This window comes from Lacerta agilis, chromosome 6, assembly GCF_009819535.1.
Source record: "Lacerta agilis isolate rLacAgi1 chromosome 6, rLacAgi1.pri, whole genome shotgun sequence".
Classification (NCBI taxonomy): Eukaryota; Metazoa; Chordata; class Lepidosauria; order Squamata; family Lacertidae; genus Lacerta; species Lacerta agilis.
In genome coordinates, this window is record NC_046317.1 from 26,937,539 (window position 1) to 26,951,241 (window position 13,703).

Below are 13,703 nucleotides of genomic sequence, written 5' to 3' on the forward strand. Positions count from 1 at the left end.
TACCTGGCAGGGGTAAATGATTGGGATTGCTTGATACCTGTATTGATTCAGGAATCAATGATTCAGTCTTGATTCAGCCTGTTGTTGTTTTTTGTTTTAAGGGTGGAGGGCAAACCTATGAAAGACAGCAACCCTGTATGTAAGGAAAATGCAAGATGAAGGATGCACACTGAGCTGGAGAGCAAACCCCACTGAAATAAGTGGAATTTACTTCCAAATAAGCAGGCAGAGTTAAACAAACAAAACCAAAATGAAATTAACTGTGATATATATAAAAAAGCCTGGCCCAGGCAATCATCTCACATGCATTTGTTACTTTTCTCCTAGTAAATATATAAAACAAGTTCAGAAGTTAAACCCTTGAAGAATAACAAAAACAAAGGAGAGAGCCCACTAGGCAAAAAAGAAAGGGTGTGTGTGTGTTTTACTCTCTCTCTATATAAATATAAATAAAATTGCAGGCCGTTTCACTTGCTAGGGCAGGGAGTCTTGTTTACTCTAATGGACCAACCTCCACCTGGTTGGTCAGCGCACAAATAGGGAAAAATTCTCTTTTCTGCTGTGCCCCATCGCCCCTTACTGGCGGCAGAGGGGAGAAAGGGCAGCTAGGCATGAAGGTCTATGGAGGAAAGAGGCCTGCACATGGCACCAGCCTTCTCTGTAGGGACAACTCTGCCCCAAAACTTATATACGAGGCTGGGCAGGAGTGTTTTGAAGCAGTCCCGCTCCCTCGGTTCCCTCAGGGCGAAACAGAGAACCTTCAGCCAAAGGGCCTAGGTCATAGGTAGGCAAACTAAGGCCCGGGGGCCGAATCCGGCCCAATGGCCTTCTCTATCCGGCCTGCGGATGGGCCAGGAATCAGCGTGTTTTTACACTAGTAGAATGTGTCCTTTTATTTAAAATGCATCTCTGGGTTATTTGTGAGGCCTTCCCTGGTGTTTTTACAGGAGTTTTTACGTGAGGGCCTCAATCTGGGCTCAGGCTACCACCTCGGCCTGAACACAGTGGAGTGGGGAAGGGTAGGCGTGAGCCTAGAGAGGAGAGTTAGTTCTCCTTACTCACAGGAAGACCAGTTGATGAGGCAGGACCCAGTGGCTTCTGCAGGAGGATCCTGTGTAACCTATAGGCTGGAGCCTGCTGGCTGCAGAGGACTTGGCAGTTGCTGCAGGCCTTGCCGGTTGAGCAAAACCTGGACTGCAATACTGGTTGCAGTAGGGCCCTCCAAAGCATTGGGAGACCTACTAAACCTGGGGGGCGAGAGCAGGGGGACAGCATTACGGCCAGCCCTTATTTTCTTGGGTGGGGGGGGGGTCTCCTATGGGGGGAAATCCCCCCAGGGGGATTTGGGCAATTAGCAGCTTCTGGGGTTAGAATATTGCCCTTGCTGTTGTGAGGCCTGGGCTTGAGCAGTGGTAAAGGGAAGAGTGAAGGGAGTTTCTTCCGGATGTTGGTACTCATTTGCTATGGTCTTGTTATTTTCTCGGTAGGTAGTGCAGTATAGTGATTAGCACACTAAGCCCAAGGAGCTGAGAGAGATCAGGTTTAAAAATCCTCCTTTAACTGCAAGCTCATGCCGAGTCTCATTTAGCAGTTGGCTCCCAAGGGTTGCGTTTTGCAACTGTGCTTCTATTTCCTATGGGCTGGGGCAAGGGGGGGGGATTTATAGTTGCAAATTCTTTCCCCGGTGAGCATTATCATTGCTGCCCCATCCTGATCCATTGGGTGCAGTTAGAAGGGATGCCATCCCATTTTCAGAGCCATCAGCCCCACTGGGTTTTCACCTTCTCCCACCTGCAAAGGAGAGGATTTGGGAAGGGGAATATGCTTGTCTGCTCACTCTCTTATATAAATTCCCAAGAAATAAAAGGATGAGTTGGACAGAGGCAAAGCTAAATGCAGGAAGGTGGAGAGGATTTGGGCCAATTGGTTACCTGGCTATTTAATTTATGCCAGCGTTATTAGACAAAAGGAGCCCCAGCATGCCCGTTTCTTTTGAAATGAGGCTTTTTGTTAAGTGGGTGGTTAGTGAGCCTGCATTGCAATGGGACAAAAAGACATCTGGCTCCATTTTATGTCTCATGCACATAGGACTGAAAGTGGGCACTTAATGCCTTGGCAAGGCCAAGCCACATGTTGGTAAAGGGGTCCAGCCCAGTTAGAATACCGGTCCTGCAGGTGTTGCATGATTATCCATATAGGGAGATTGTTCTGTATACTGAAGAGTTTTTGTTTGTTTGGTTGGTTGGTTTCCGCATTCCATTACAGGACCCATGGCTCCCATATTTTCAATTCTGGGCATTCATTAAGGTGGCACCCTACCATTTGGGCTTGGATTTGAATTCATTTGGAATTCGTTAATTTCATGTTGGTGCTGTATCTACCACAGCTCGTCTGGGTTTTTCTAATCAACAGACAGTGGGGTGGTGGCGCTCCAGGATTGTAAAAATCTTATGTAAGGGATGGGGGTGGGATCCTAGCACTTGAAATGTGTTGCTGACTGCATTTTGACAGATGCCTATATCCTGAGGGAGCGATTGAGGGTCCTTACCTGTGGCCACAGCATGGTGTTTGGGGCCAGTCAAGAGGCCCACCACTTCCAAGTTTGGCTCGCAATTGGGATTGAGCCAGTTGGCGGCAGTTCAGTGGTTGGGGCTGCCATGGCATGCATTGGGACCAGTTGTTCCCTTTGTGGTTCCAGCTAGGGTAGTGCTGGACCTTCCCCAGGCCGGATGCAGCCCGAGGGGCTCATTTATCCAGTCCCCGGTGACCCCTGCCGCCCGCTCTTACTGGTGCAGCTGCCCACTTTCGGGTCAGCGGAGCGGCGGAAATAGTTTGTGCACATGCACAAGCATAATTTCTGGTGCACTTCCAGGTCTGTGGAGGCCTGTGCGCATGCACACAAGCTATTTCCGGCGTTGTGCCGACCCGAAAGTGCCGGAAATGACACTTGCGCATGCACACAAGCTATTTCCGGCGCTCCGTCGACCCGAATGTGCGCCGGAAATAGCGTGGGCGCGTGCTCCTCCGCACTTTTTCTTTTGTTTTTCAGATCTAACAACTTTTCAATCTGTTGTGGGTCTGGTGAATATGGAAATGAAAGAGTGTGACCTGGAACCTGTACAGAAACTTTGTGTTAAATGTGCCAACTTAGAACTAGTACCGGTAATACTGCTACTGTTGTCAAACTTATTACAATCTACCTCTCTAAACTTGTATGCTAGTTGCAATAACTTCTGTTATCATGATGGAGTCAATTTTATATTCAAGCAATAAAGAGTTGATTTAATAACTTTACACATGCTTTACACATTAGATTAAAAAAAAAAACCACAGGGCATTGTCAAAACGTAGCTTTCTAAAATGGCACAAGACACCATCAAACTGCTTGCAGCAGCAACCTGCCACTTCTTGTTCTTACTACAATGGCTAGAGCAGGGGTAGTCAACCTGTGGCCCGCAGATGTTGGGCTCCCAACTTCCCATCAGCCCCGGCTGGTATAGTTAATTGTCAGGTTTATGCGAATTGTACTCAATATTTAGAGGGGACTGCATCTAGTACAGTCATACCTCTGGATACGAACACTGCATGTTGCGTTCGTCACGGGTTACGAACGTGCCAAACATGGAAGTACCAGAACGGGTTACTTCTGGGTTCGCGCATGCACAGAAGAGCCAAACTGTCATGCACATGCGGAGACGAAGGCGCTTCAGGATATGTGCCGCTCATGTTGCAAATGGGGCTCCGGAATGGTACCACTGTACCTTGGGGTTAAAGGATTCTACAACTGAGGACAGCAACCAGTTTGGCATTATTCTAAGATGGAAGCTGCTTAGGGTTATTACTGTACCTCCATTTTAAAGTTTATGTTGACCAAACAGCTTAAACTCACCAGTTTCTGGCAGTCAAGACAAAACAAGCCACAGCTAATTGAAAATAACAAATTCCTCTCTCCTTGTGGCTGTGCATAGCGGGTAGGCCATACATTAAACCAGGACTAGAATGAGCTGCTTTGCATTTAAACAGTAACTACAAGGCAATACTCAGATTTAACATTAGCAAGAGTTTTTATTTATTTAAATCAATATATGAAGACTGGTTTTTAATGAAATCTGTTTTATATAACTTTAACCCTTACTGAATTTTTTCTGTGTGAAGAAGGGAGAAATTTGGGGTACACTGCCTTCCATGAAGCTAGAATGTAGTGTTAGTCACTATCTCCTGTCTCTGGTATTTTCAGAGTTAAATAAGAGACTTGGATTCCCCTTTTCAGAGTTAAATGAAAGACTTGGATTCTTACAGATTTATGCATTACTTCCATATTTCCATACCTTAATCAGCACTGAATATGTGACCATACAGGTTAACAGCCGCAGTAATTTAAGATACAAGACAACCCTTGCAAATTATTGAAAATGGTGTTTGACAATCTTTACTTTTGACAACTGATCTTGATAACCAACTGAATTAGCATGTGTGCTGTTATTTGAGTATCAGGATTCTACTCCTAAAACAGAGCCTACTTTAGAAACAAAACACCCTCTGCAAAGAACAGGATTAAGAGAGTTCATATCTTAAATACAAGTGATCGGCAGATGATTCATTTTCCTGCTATTGTAACATGAAACCTGCCACTTCAAAGTAGCAGTGACGTGAGGAACGTACTCAAGGCACTGAAGAAGATGGGTACAGTTAGACTGATGCTTATGTAAAGTTTGGTGAAAATAGTCATTTGGGGGTTTTCCATGTAGACCAAGAACAGACTTGAGGCAACTCCTTAGCAGTCCCTGTGTTCCTGAAAACTCAGTGGAAAATGAAACAGCAGTTTCGCATTCTTAGTCTATTATAGGTGGAATTTTCTTCGACTTGTGTCCATTTCACGGCGCTAAAAAGATAAAGCAGTCATGATTAAGGGACAATTTTAATAGGGTGTTTTTTTTTTTTTTTGCATGCATAGTTTCACAAGGGGATTAGGTAGCCACATAAGCACTTCAAAAGTTAAGTCAGCCCCACTTTAGGTCATCAAATAATTTGGCTTGTGCTTCCTGGCTGGGCTAGCCCAAGACTTTCACAGATGGCAAGATGATGCCACTTGGGCTGGCAGCTAAATCTTACTTTAACACTGGTAGGCAAAAAAAGGACTTGTTTTGGCACATGCCCAAATGAGTCCCAGCTCCTGGTTTGGCGCTGGAAAGTGGCAGGGACAATCCCTACAATTGTACTGGGCTTCTGTGACCACCTAATAGGAACTGCCTGCTTGCCCCTTCAGCTCTAAACATGGAACTGCAGAAAGAAAGCTGGGGTTGTCCCCAACCACAGTAATAGAAAAGGCACAGAACTAGGGACCAACAGCCTGAACCTGTGCATGCTTGCCGTGTTCAATGGACCTTACTCTCAGGTAAATTATTTTTGCTTGGCAAATTGCCCTGGTTGCTTTGTTATGGACAAGCCCATTAATACATTTTAAATAGATAGATGAACCTAGGAACAAGCATAACTGTAAACAGGATTGCCTCAAATGGACAGGGTGCTGGCGAGTACAGTGAATGATAGGGATAAGGCCCTCACAAGCAAACTTCTGGCTTGGTTACGAAAGCCAGCCCAAATCTGTAGATGCCTGACTTTAGAACTGCACAGACGAAGATGGAATTCTCTCAACAGCTGATCCAATGCATTAAAAAAATAAAAAGCCTTGAAGCTACCCCAAAATATGGTTTTGCTATGGAACAAAGAGTACACATGAACTAGATGTATTGTTCCTTGCATTCTGGCTTCTGTCCAAGCTGAATATATAAAACTCTGCCACTCCATATTCAGGAAAACCAATATGGGAATGGCAATTTCAAGTATTTTTTAAAAATTTTGTAGAAGAAAGATGTTGCATACCCAATTAAGTGCACTACTACTTGCACCCTGTAAATGTTGTCTAGCCTCTTGACATTTCTTACATACATTTCTTCATTGCTAAGAGATTATTGAAATATAATACCTTGTGAATCCATTCATATTCGCCAAATTTAGAATCAAACGTTCCCTTTTGAAGAGACCTTAATTTCAGGGTAAAACGTGGGCCCAGTTCTTGAATTGCCACCCTTTTCTCATTTTTGAAGATGTATCTTTAAAAGATGATAGGAAACATTAGCAAAAATGTCAAGTGCGGTGAGTTCTCATACCTTGCAACAGAAGTTTCCACTCACCTATGGAATCTGAAAAATATATAGTCACGCTGATTGTGAAATGTAGCTACTTGTCTACCGACGAACTGAGGGTCATGAGGGAATAAAGAAGCAAACATCCGCCCAATGGAATGGCCCAATCGTGTTGTAAAGTTGTTCAGGATTATTTCAGGCTGATGTTCTGAGGGAGCTTTTCCTTTTCGCTAGAACAAATAGGAGAGTATTACACTGAGCACAAAGTCACACAAGTTGGAAGATTCTGCTTGTGAGAATAAACTCACCTTTATTTCTTTACGCAGACGAACACTACTCATCCTAAAATGAGCAGTTGGACCTTCAGGCAAGTGACTTAACACAAGCCCATCTATTCCAACAGAGTTAAGACAAACACAATTAAACAATTTTCACATAAAAGCACTCGGTGCAAAGGCAGCTTCTGTAGAAACTTAAAATAGTGACAGACAATCCAGTACAAGAGTAATAATTATTGCACCTGCCATTCTATACTTTATGCAAAACTGCAGTTTCCACATTACATATCATACATGCACATCCTTTAGTACCACTAAAATGCTGGTTTTGCTTATAATCCAATTGTGCTATCATTATTTATTGTCTATCTTGCCCTTCCCCCCAACAACCAAGGACAGCAACAATAAACAGTAATATTAATAACTACAGTCATACATCGTGTTGCATTCGTCACAGGATACGAATGCGCCGAACCCGGAAGTACCGGAATAGGTTACTTCCGGGTTCAGTGGTTCACACATGCGCAGACGCGTCAAATGACGTCATGCGCAGAAGCACCGAATCGCGTTGCACACATGCGCAGACACGGTGCTTCAAGTTGCGGACTGCTCATGATGCGAACGGGGCTCTGGAACCACTGTATTGTATAAAAGAGAGTCTCTCATATGTGAAGGATACTTGGTACTTTACGATCTTCATTAATAACAATCAGATCTGTGAAGTCCCTAGAGATACACTGTGGAATAATTCTTTTTAGAGCCAGTCCTCTTCGATAGTAAACATGTGAATTCGGAATACAAGTTGATAACTGTTCACAGAATCTCACAGTTCTCTGCAAAAATAAAAAATATGCAAAATACCTGGTTGGGTGAGATAATTCTGGGGAAAATACAGCAGATAACCAATTAATTCTGATATCTTGGCTAAAAAAATATTATATTAAGTTATTCTTCCATTATACCACCAAATATTTTAAGAGAGTTTTTCTTCAAACATGATTTTTGTGAATGGGTCATTGCACTTAAGTTTTTAAGGTTATATGGAAATTTGTATAATTAAACATTAAAAATCACAGTTGTCCTGAATCAATTCTTAAATTTATGCACCGTAGACACATTAAATTCCAGCATGTCCTCTCTACAAAATATGAAGGAAGCCTCCTGGAGCCAACTGAGGAATTCTGATGTGCCAGAAGAATTGCATTCCATTTTCTGTGCATGTTTGACCAAACATTTGAATTGAATGTGGCTCGAGTGAATAAATGTTCAAGAAAACAGTGATTGGATGCTGTAGATTTTTGTGCATCATTCTTTTTTAAAAAAGAAGAAACTGGCAGTAGATCATGCCCATTATAATTTACAAACGGATAAGAAATCTGGAGCAAATAAACAATCCTGCAATATTATGACCTTACGTATAAGCTAGGTGTAACAAGCTTTTACCATCTTTCTATTTATTTTATTTAAAAGTATTTTTTTACCCCACGGGGCCTGTCAGATGTCGTGATAAGAATCTTTGGAACCGTCTGCCTGTTGAAATAGGGTGCAAATTCATCTGTAGCTTCATCCAAAGTAACCTGGAAATATAAAATGATAAATATTGCATGAAATCACACAAGAGTATTTTTGTTGTTGATGATGATGCTAAAAATCAAAACCTTCAATTTGGGAGAGTTAACAGCCAGTAATCATTTCAGACCAGAACCATACATATACTTGTAGACATTTGGATAACAATCTTTAAATATTAAGCAACATATATGAGGCCCTTTAAAATAAGACTGTAACATAAGGATCGCAGGCACTTCTTTTTATCTACTGTCAAGCAGATACTTCAGGTATATTTTCAAGACAGGACCATAAAAGGCTGCCTTAAGCCAGGTCAGAGTGTGTGTGCCCATCTAAATCAATATTATCTTATCTAACTTGCAGCAGCTCTCCAGTCTTTCACACCTTCTGCTATCTGATCACTTTAGATTTCAGGGATTGAACCTGGGGCCTTCTAAGAAAAATCTTAGGGAAACTTGCTTTATCTACCAGCTTGAAAATTTAACATTTGATCAGTAACCTAAGGCTATTAATGGCCTATTACAAAACAGAAAAAGGAATTAAATACTTTTACCCACATCCGTCTACTTTGGTTATTTATTAAATGTAATCGTGCAAAAACTATTCAGAATATACAAAAGGGAAATGTTATTCGACATTGGCACATTTTAAGGGAAACTATAGTTTTCTCAAATAGTGCTACCTCTTCATCGTTTGGATCAACTGTGGTTTCATCATATACACGCTGGTTTTCAATTGTCTTTGGTACTGGCTTTGGTGGTGCCTATAAGAAATAAAAATAATATAAAATAATATTCGTGTCATCTCTTTTTCCAACAACTGCTCCAATAGATTTTTAAAATAAAAATATTATTATTTATTGAATTTATATACCGCCTTATACCCAGAGGTCTCAGGGCGGTTCACAGAACAAAATCAAAATATAAAACAAATATATATATATAATCAAAATAAAAACAACAACCCAATAACCCCTCCCCCCAACCCCCCACATTTTAAAAGGACATAGGATGTCAATCAAATCAACCTGGTTAAAAGGGAACTTCTTGGCTGGTGCCTAAAGGTGTATAATGAAGCTCCCTGGGAAGAGCATTCCACAGACTGTGTTAAGTGTGTTGATTAAGTCTGGTGGTAGAAAGTAAGTTACTAGGACCTCCTCTAGCCAAAATGTTCTTACACCAAAAACGTAACGGTCTTCTAAAACTGTACTGCAAAGTAGCTAAGTTTCTATTAGCTACTCAAAACAATGTGCTCACATCAAGTGTAATCAATTTTACTAACGTTTAAAGGTTTTACACAGAATTGTAACTATAGAAATTATCAAAATTCTGCAGTTACTAAAATGTATTACATTTGCATACAAGCAAGAAGTGGTTGTGCTCCAAAACTGTTTTTCTTACAACAGAATAAAATTCACTAATACTGTACTTCTGTAATGCATGAAAAGGCTACCAAAATGGCAACACCACCTTAGTATTTGGTTATCACATTGCAACTTTTCAAAGTCCTGCAGCTGCAAATCAGTACTCAAACCCACTCTCAGTGCCTTTCACTTTCTTTCAGGCAGTTGCCAAGGGTCTACCAGGGTTGAAGGCTCTCATGGTTTGGGTCTGTCGACCCACACCCACATTTTCCCATTCAGTTTTTATCAAGCAGGAGACAACTGCTGTCAACCATTTTCAATTCCCCACAACACCCAGGAGCAACACTATGCCAGGGCTTTGTGGGCAAATTGTGAGTGCTTAAAGCCACATATTGCAAATGATACAACTGCTGCTACCCTTCACCATTCACAAACATACCAAGAAGCAATTCAGCAACTCTTCATTGGAGGTTCCCTCTAGCCTGGAAGATGTTATTATTTGCAATAGTATCCATGTAAGGCAGAATAGAATTGCCACCTCTATGTTACGGATGGTGTGATTCCATAATGTGAAAACATTGTGTGTGTGTGTGTGTGTGTGTGTGTGTTACCGGGGGGGGGGGTTAAAGTTTGGTTAACAGAGTAGAGGCCAGTTTGATGATGAAATCAGTTATCTAGAGCAGCACTGGGCTCTCCATTTTCAAGCTAAGACTGGGCAGCCATCTGTTGGGGATGCTCTGGCTCTAATTTCCTGCACTGAGTAGGAGGTTGGACTAAATAGGCTATGAAGGCCCCTCTAGTATTTAATTGAGTCCCCACAGTCACATAACCCATCTATCCAATGGTATTGCACCCAACAGCAAGAATGTTTTCTAAGACCACTTGCTACAACAAATGTACAAGTATCAGGATTTCACTGTACAAGAGAAAATAAACTCTACAAAGTCAGTTGCAAGTCAACAAACATTTACTTTTATTAATAAAAAGTACTGTACATATTAAGACACATTAAATTCCTACTTCTTCCCCTTTACCTTGTCTCCAAGTGCTTCTCGCTCCTTTTTCCTCTTTTTCTTAATGGCTAATTTCTCCTGGACCATACAGGGAGGAAAGAAAGAAAACAAAACCTGCTGATAAACTTGGGCACTAAGATGAACAAACAGGCACATCCTTCTCACGAACAATAGCAAAGCTAGTATATATAGAAGTTCAGGTACTGATCACGTAGATAAGATAAAAACTCAATACACTGCTCTCAACAATAAGCTTTAAAGGCAGAAGAACTTGCCACATTTCTTCCCTACCTCTCTTCCAAGATGTGCACAGTAGTGTTATCCCATTTTCTTCTGCCCCCGCCCCCCCCCAGTCACCCTGTGGCTCAACCTGAGAGAAGTGACTTGCCCAGCCCATCGATTTGAGTTTCTGCCTGAGTGGGCACTTGAAATCGGGTCTGACCAGCCGAAATCAAACGAAAAGGCGTACAGTACCTCCCGGCCCCTCTCACGATCCGAAAGGCGACCCAGTCTCGGTATTTCGTTAATACTTCACCGCCCCGCACCACGTGTGCGCCTTTAAACGCCCCAACAGCTTCCAACCATCCCTCTTCCTTCTCCTCATTTCAGGCTCCCCAAGTTCCGGACAGCTGCGACGTATCATCTGCCATCGGCCACCCTTCCCAAACTCCCTCCCTCCCTCTCACAACTCGCACCTTCCTTTGCTGCTGCTTCCAGCGCAGAAACATGAAATGGCGCCGCTGCTTGTTCTTGATTTCCGAGACGCTGAAAGACGGCGGGAACAGGACCTGGCCCTGCTCGGGGGCGCTGCCTTGTCCCCCCTCAGGGCCAAGCCCTTCGCTCGTTCTCTCAGCATCGTGCTGCTCCTTCTGCCGCTTCTTCCCTTTCCCCGGAATGCCGGCCATGCTGTCTCCCTCAGCCACTGACCTTTCACCCCGCTCTTCTACTTCCTCTTCCGGGCTCACCCCGCGGCAGGCTCGCGTGAGTGCGCGTGCGCGAGCGGGCAACCGCCGCGTCTATTTTCGAATTTTTAACGTACCTGAGTCACAGCGTTCTATATGCGCGACTCCTCTCCCGCGACGCCGTCATCTCTGCTATAACAGGAGGGCGAGGCGAGGGAGAATTCTGCGCCTGCGTATTACGCGAAGGCTGAGGCAAAGTTGTTTTTCGTGGGGGAGCGTGACTAAAATGGGAAAGTGTCAGGACTGTGTGTGCTTTACCTCAACGTTCCGAAATAGTTACATTTAAAACTTCAAGGGGTTGAGGGGGGAGTTTCGAGGTCACGGCGCATGCTCAGAGCTGTCAAGCCTCGCCCGTCAGCCGACGAGTTAGACGTGGAAGACACTTTGCGCATGCGCGAAATGACGCCGAGGGGAATCCTTAGAGATAGAAAAGATGCAGAATGTGTCTTAAGAATACATGATTTACAGCAGTGATGGCCAAACTTGGCCCTCCAGCTGTTTTGGGACTACAATTCCCATCATTCCTGACCACTGGTCCTGTTAGCTAGAGATGATGGGAGTTGTAGTGCCAAAACAGCTGGAGGGCCAAGTTTGGCCATCACTGCTTTACAGTATTTGCACATTTATACAACCTGAGCTTACAATGGGAGGGCCTCACACCATGAACACCCCAAGAAGGTCTTGCTTCTCCCATAGGCACGGCCTTAGATTCTAGAAGAAGTTGCTTTAAGTTGAAATTTCTGCATTGCAGAGCGTTCGACTGTCAACTTTTCCCTTTTCTTGCAAGGAATCCTATTTGGAATAAGGGAATTTACCTTAAAAAAGGGAAAAGTTGACAGCTATGGACTAGACCCTTGGTATCCCTTCCAACTCAATAATTCTATGATTCTACAGTGGTACCTCACAAGACGAATGCCTTGTGCAATGAAAAATTCACTAGACGAAAGGGTTTTGCGATTACAGTGGTGACTCGCAAGATGAATTTTTCTATGGCCTTGTTTTGCAAGACGAAAACGTTTTGAGATTTCTTTTTCGCACAACTGTTTCAATGCAAGCCACGCTTCGCAAGACGAAATTCTCACAATACAAAATGACTCACGAATTAATTTCGTCTTGCGAGGCACAGGGGCGTAGCTAGCCCCTGGGCTGCCGGGGGTGGCAAGCCAAGCGGCACCCATGGGGGCGGGGCGTCACTCCATGCGCATGACGTCATGACGCATGCGCACGGAGCGACGCCTCCGCCCGGGCCAGCTGGCCCGCCCCTCTCCCGCTGCGCTCCGTGAGCGGTGTCATTCCCCTCACTGGCACGCCCTTCTTTCCCCGCGGGCTCCGCTCCCTAAGCGCAGCGGGCTGCGCTCCGTGAGCGGAGCCGTCCCCGGGAAAGGAGAGGGGTTGGGCCAGCGAGGGGGGTGTCATTCCCCTTGCTGGCCCACCCCTCTCCTTTTCCCGCGGGCTCCGCTCCGTGAGCAGAGCGGCCAAAAAAGCCGCTGAAAGGGGGAAAGTCCCCTCTTTCAGCAGCTTTTTTCACCACTGGCTGGAGGTGGGCCGTGCGCTGCTGCTCCCGGGTGACGGAGGGAGCGGCAGCGCATGGGGGTGACAAGCGGCGGCCCCTCCTGCCACTCCCCACGCACCGCCGGTCACCCCGGGAGCAGCAGCGCTGCACGGACGGGGTGCTCGCTCGGCCGTGCGCTGCTGCTCCTGGGGTGACGGAGGGAGCGGCGGTGCGTGGGAGTGGCGGGAGGGGCCGGCGCTTGTCACCCCCACCCGGTGCTTGTCACCCCCACCCTCCCGTCACCCGGGGCGTGCCGCCCCTACCACCCCCCCTAGCGACGCCCCTGGCGAGGCACCACTGTATGTCCATCAGAGGCTTCAGCCCGTTGTTCACATACACAACTCACTTTCATTTTTGTCCTTCTAGCTACCAACCAGTTGAAGGGGCCCTTTGGCACAGAGCCACTACCTTTTGTTCCCTTAATGACTCAAGCTTATGCTGTTACCAAGAAGCTGGTCGGGTTATTCCAATAATTCAAGCTTCCTCAACCTCGGCCCTCCAGATGTTTTTGGCCTACAACTCCCATGATCCCTAGCTAGCAGGATCAGTGGTCTGGGATGATGGGAATTGTAGTCTCAAAACATCTGGCGGGCCAAGGTTGAGGAAGCCTGCAATAATTGAAATCCTTGCTGGATCTGGGAATTAGAAGGGACTCAGGCAAACAGCCTACCCCCCCCCTCCAAAAAAAACCTTACAACATTAAAAAAAAATGTTGTTAGATTAAAGTGGCAATTACAGTGGTGCCCCGCTAGACGAAAATAATTCGTTCTACGATTTTTTTCGTCTAGCGGTTTTTTTGTCTAGCGAAGCGGCAATGACA

General features: G+C 44.7%; 1 protein-coding gene across 1 annotated transcript; it reads right to left on the bottom strand.

Annotated features, from left to right (window-relative positions):
- Positions 1 to 4,403: 4,403 nt before the first annotated feature.
- Positions 4,404 to 11,290, bottom strand: RPF1 (ribosome production factor 1 homolog). Its single transcript, XM_033151693.1, has 9 exons — positions 11,065 to 11,290; positions 10,391 to 10,447; positions 8,676 to 8,756; positions 7,906 to 8,001; positions 7,104 to 7,257; positions 6,455 to 6,537; positions 6,195 to 6,376; positions 5,987 to 6,113; positions 4,404 to 4,882 (listed from the first exon to the last, which is right to left on the bottom strand). Exons 1-9 carry the CDS (start codon positions 11,272 to 11,274, stop codon positions 4,841 to 4,843), a joined length of 1,032 nt encoding a protein of 343 aa, XP_033007584.1. The 5' UTR covers positions 11,275 to 11,290; the 3' UTR covers positions 4,404 to 4,840.
- Positions 11,291 to 13,703: the final 2,413 nt, after the last annotated feature.

Coding starts and splice junctions, on each gene's coding strand:
- RPF1 (XM_033151693.1), bottom strand. CDS start 11,274: ATGGCCGGCATTCCGGGGAAAGGGAAGAAGCGGCAGAAGGAGCAGCAC. Junction 8,757..10,390: donor GAGAAGCACTTGGAGACAAG/GTAAAGGGGAAG, acceptor TATTTCTTATAG/GCACCACCAAAGCCAGTACC. Junction 6,377..6,454: donor GTCTGCGTAAAGAAATAAAG/GTGAGTTTATTC, acceptor TATTTGTTCTAG/CGAAAAGGAAAAGCTCCCTC.